The 5,027-nt window shown below is 52.4% G+C and overlaps 1 protein-coding gene across 2 annotated transcripts; it reads right to left on the bottom strand.

Annotated features, from left to right (window-relative positions):
* Window positions 1–573: 573 nt before the first annotated feature.
* Window positions 574–2,929, bottom strand: LOC136513960 (glycerol-3-phosphate 2-O-acyltransferase 6-like). 2 transcript variants are annotated; one of them, XM_066507937.1, is made up of 3 exons: window positions 2,850–2,927; window positions 2,038–2,729; window positions 574–1,604 (listed from the first exon to the last, which is right to left on the bottom strand). In XM_066507937.1, exons 2-3 carry the CDS (start codon window positions 2,656–2,658, stop codon window positions 714–716), a joined length of 1,512 nt encoding a protein of 503 aa, XP_066364034.1. In that variant the 5' UTR covers window positions 2,659–2,729; window positions 2,850–2,927; the 3' UTR covers window positions 574–713. The 2 variants fall into 2 exon arrangements, with proteins under 2 accessions (XP_066364034.1, XP_066364033.1); XM_066507936.1 differs by having other exon boundaries at window positions 2,038–2,929.
* Between the last annotated feature and the right edge of the window lie 2,098 nt (window positions 2,930–5,027).

The raw sequence follows: 5,027 nt of genomic DNA on the forward strand, positions 1-5,027 counted from the left end.
AGATCGATTTCTTCAAGCCCAGACTCACTAGATCGACATCAACGCTCCCAACCACAGGACCGCCAAGTTCCGACCGCGACCCTTCCGGTCGGAGCCGACCGAACCTCTTGTACACCCCCTTCTTCCTCATTCTCGTTTGTACCCCCACTATAGACTTTGAGCACCTGGGCTCAGGAATAAAGTCGCCGACCGACCCCGACTGGACGTAGGGCACGTTGTCTGAACTAGTATAAATCATGTGTCATTGAATGCTAGGCCGCCTCCAATCACAACGTACAACAAAACTACAAATATTCACTAGTTGGTCACTTTCTGCACCGACACTTATTTTTTAAGATGTCGTTTTGTGTTACGTTGTCCTTCTGCACTAGCTATTGTTTTCTTCGATAAATGTCAGATTATGAGGTACTCTTTTTAATTAATTAATTTATTTATTAGAAAACAGATATATAGATCTGGAGTGCTCTTAAGGAACATAATCAACGTTTAAGCTAGTGGGACGGGTGTTGCCTTGCTTTCTTGTTAGTTGTTAGCTAGCTATAAACACTGTTTGTATAAAAGATGTTTCTCTATTTGAAACCTGGCCCTCATATATGTATACATATGGTTCTTATCACAGACATCAACGGAAAATGTGAAACCATGGATTGGTCACCACTCTCAAGTCTCAACGCACGGCAATTAACAGTAAGTTGTTGCGTGCTCTGTCTCCCCTAGTCCACCTCTTTCAACACCACGTAACCGTCGGAGCCGGAGACCATCCCGTTTTTGCACTTGCTGGTGCAAGTGCAGTCGAATCTAAGCTGCGCCGCCAGGACCTCCTGGACGTAGTTGGCCACCTCGACCGGCGACCTCCCGCCGCCGCAGGTGAGCTCCCTTGGAAGCTGATTCAGGAACGTGACCTCGTACGTCGGCCGTGGGTTCATGAAAAAGAAGTAGGGATCCATTCTCGTGAGCCCGCGCGCCGTGGACCCGTGGAACATGCCCTCCCTAGCGTCGATGGCCACGGGCACGATGCGGTCGGTGACCTCAGCGAAGAGCGCGCCGAACCGCAGCAGGAACGGCTCGCGGCAGATGGTGCCCTCGGGGAAGATGATGACGTCGTCTCCCTCCTCGAGCAGCCGCCGGATGCGGGCAGCGGCGCCCGCGTCGTCGCTCTCGCGGCTGGGCACGGGCAGCGCCACGCCTGTCATGACAGGCGACCCGGGCTCCGAGAACCTGCTAGAGGCGCCGTCCGTGACCCATCTCACCTTGCGGCCCAGCGCGACGGCCACCGCGACAGGGTCGAGCGTGGTGCGGTGGTTGCACACGAAGAGCACCCCCGGCCGGCCGCCCTTCTTGGACGGCGGCGGCCGGTTGCCGCGCACCACCAGCTTGACGCCCATAAGCTTATAGGCGTAGGAGAGGGCGCGCACCGGGAGGAGCAGGTGGAGATGCACGCGCATCAGCGCGAGCGCGAAGCCGAGCGGCATCCACAGGAAAGTGAGAAGGGTGTTGGTCGCCGTCGGTCGCCGGGCCAGGCGGCCGTCGTGGAGGATGACCCGGCTCTGAAGCTGCTCCCGGGGCAGCGCGCGGTACTTCTGTCGTGTTACCATGTACGCCTCCTGCACTCACGCGACACCATTAGCACAACGGACAGTGCATGCATAGCGTCATACAGTAGCGATCAGCTGTGACAGCAATTACCCAATTACCCATTTCCAGAAAGTCCTGCAGGACCAGTGACAGCACAGCGTCCTTATCACGTGCATGCGGACAACCAAACCAACTACTATTTGTACGTACAATTGGTGCATGTCTCATCGATGTCTGAGATTGCAATTTGCAGAATTGAGATCTAGTGGTCGAGGCATCGCATGGTACTTACAGACAGTACTCTAAAAAAAATCGTACGATCACATCTCATAATTCCTTCGGCCGTGTGCATGATGCACTAAGCAGTCATCCAGCTTTGTACAATTTTAGCAGCAAACTGTACAGTAGAATGCATTCAATCAGAAGCTGAGAACACACGCAGCTGAAGAAGCTATACTCTACCTTGCAGATAGACATGAAGTCGAAGTCGCTCTCGCGATCCCCCATGCCGACGTCCGGCAGCGCGTCGCCGAACTCCCTGACCACCGCCCGCCTCTTGTGCTCGCCGACGAGCACCCCGGGCCCGGCGACGAACCCCGTGGCCTTCCCGGACTCGCCCACCTCCATCTCCGTCCCGATGACCACGTCCGCGCCAAGGAACGCCCTGGCGAACGGCTCCACCATCACCCGCGGGCTGGCGGTGACGACGCACCGCCTCCCGAACGAGCGGAAGACGCGCCAGCCCTCCGGGTGGACGTCGCCGGCGTAGAACCTGGGGAGCACGGTGCGGGCGACGGCCTCGATGTCGCTCGCCTCGAGCCCCGCCACGGCGACGTAGAGGAACGCGCGCACGGCCAGGGTCTCGGACACGGCGACGTAGGTGAGGTACACCAAGGGCACGGACAGGAGGAGCGCCAGGGCGCGGAGGAGGCTGCCGGCCTCCAGCGCCACGAGGAGGTAGTACGGGAACGCGCTGCGGGACAGGAGCAGCGTGCCGTCGAGGTCGGCGGCGACCGTCTGGCCCGACCGCCCCTCGGTGTCGCACTGCTCGATCGGCTCGAACCTTCGGGTTCGGGACACCATAGTTGCCTTACGTGAACAGAGATGAGTGCAGTGATTGGTGAAGGTGGAATCCTCGTCGCGGCAGGGATGGTCTATATGTATATGGAAGAGGGTTACGAGTCAATCTGGTACGGTGAATGCTGCAGATAAAAGATGGGGATGGTTGAACCATGGATCGAACTGGTGCTGATCCAGCGATCCATTTAACGTACACGGGAGCAGCGGTTACTCCTCTGTCGTCGCCTGTGCAAGACACGCCTTCACTGATAGGACCGCCCGTTGCCGCGGGTGCTGTGGCGCGTGGGGAGGATGGTGAGGTCTGGCCACCTGGGTTCGAGCCATCCAAGCATATGGCGGGTACTTCTACACCGACGCAGGATGGCCATTAGGTCGGCCAAGCCACACCCGACCCTTCTACGCCGACGAAGGACGGCCAGTCGGATAGCTAAGTCACGACCGACCCCAGCAACGCGACGCCCACGCCGCGCGAGGCCGCTCGGCGTCTCGCACGGTTTACCGAGGAGGTGCAGCTCAAGCGAAGGTCGCCCTTAATCGCCACTCCGCCACGGCAGAAGGCGGCAACCAAAAGGTCCCTGCCAATCAGGAGCAGACGGATTGCCGCGCAGCCATTGGCGCACATACCGACCTCCAAGCGGGGCGAGGTACTCCTCATGCAGAGGATGGGCATTGTGCCGCCGACAGCTCCAGTGTCGTCTGCATCTAAGGGAACATACGAAGCCATATTCGCAGGAAACTTGACGCCAAGCCACGTGGCAGCTTTGGACGAGCTGTTCCCAGCTACCAACAGTAGAGCGGGTAGAAGAGCGCCCTTCTCGGATGGTGGAGGAGGGTCGTGCAACCAGCAGCGGCGATGCCTAGCTCCTTAGGTTGCAGCGGAGCTCTTAGTTCGGTTATATATCGTTTATGTAATATCATAGTTTGTAACAGTTTGCTAGGTTGGTCCAGTATTAGCCGTGAGACCACCTAGCGCACTCTTCAGAAGCGTGTTGTTTGTACGGTTAAACTCTTCTTAATTACAATGATACCTAAATCTTTTACGTATTCGAGAAAAAAAAGAAATACAGTCGGCATTGACTTTGCATGCTTTTGATTACAGCCGGCATTTGGAGAGTCATCAGACAACAACTGAGCAAAGTTTTAATGATAACACTAGTAGGCCCCGTTCACTGGTCTGAAATTTGGCTGAAAAATACTGTTCCGGCTGGTTTGTTGTGAGAGAAAAATATTGTTCGGCTGGTTTGATAAACAGTAACGCGTGAGGAGACCAGCCGACTGGCTGAACCGTCCAGACCAGCGAACAAGCCCGTAGTATCTATGAACTCATTTATCCATCATATCTCAGACAACGTTGAGTTATATAGACTATAGAGAGACTCGTAATTTGAATGAGTGTAGTACAGGGAAATATGGCATAAATAGGGAATGTTTAAAATATTCCATATGATATTCGGCATAAATAAAATTAAAATTGATGGACCGCAGTCAAAGTTCTATCAGCTCCGTGAAATCAAGGTCTTTCAGTTCTATTTCCCCTACTTCCTCCTCTCTTATCCTCTGCAACAGAAACCTGGCCAGTGATAAATTCTTTTGACAGTTATTTCCTAGGCATGTCAAAATAAACAGTACAAAAACGAAACTACTGCATGATTGAAAAGATAAAGGCTATGGAGTATGGACCCATAATTACAAAAAAGACATTTCTTTCAGAGTTCTGCGGCTCTTGTCCTCTCAATAGGGCTGTTGTATGCGCAAGGAGGTCAAAGTCATTCTTATATACTCACCAACCCATTGGGATATTTAGGAAACACAAATTTAGTGGCACAACCCAGTTAGTCTGTAAACATGGCAGAGAGGGGATCTAGGAACTCAAGCCATGCCCATCAATAATATTTGAGCATGTGTTCAGAACTGAATCAGTGCAGGTAAAGACATCTATGGTGCGAACGAAGCTTCCCAAGGGAAATGAACTATAACGGTGAAGTTCAGTGGATGCAACATCACTGTTTTCTCTGAGATAGCAGACAACTAAGACATCGATAATCTACATGCAGTATAATATAACATTGCTTTTGGTTACACTAGCAGTGGAAAATATCTTAGATGGCCAACCTCATGTTTACTGGTAATAACAATACTGAATATCAGAAAACAGATACACTTGTATCAACCTAAACAAAAGATCAAACAACCGTAACCTAAACAGATTCACTTATTCTCAACAGATTGCAATATTGCTGCACTTAATCCAAATAGAAATGATCTTTCAGGAGTTTTCCCGTCAGCTCTTCAAATGTCCCAAGAACTAGTATTCATTTATCTTGCATATAATTAATTATCCGGAAATTTGCATCATGGTTAGCAGATAAGTT

The sequence above is a fragment of the Miscanthus floridulus genome, chromosome 16, assembly GCF_019320115.1.
Source record: "Miscanthus floridulus cultivar M001 chromosome 16, ASM1932011v1, whole genome shotgun sequence".
In the NCBI taxonomy this organism is placed as follows: Eukaryota; Viridiplantae; Streptophyta; class Magnoliopsida; order Poales; family Poaceae; genus Miscanthus; species Miscanthus floridulus.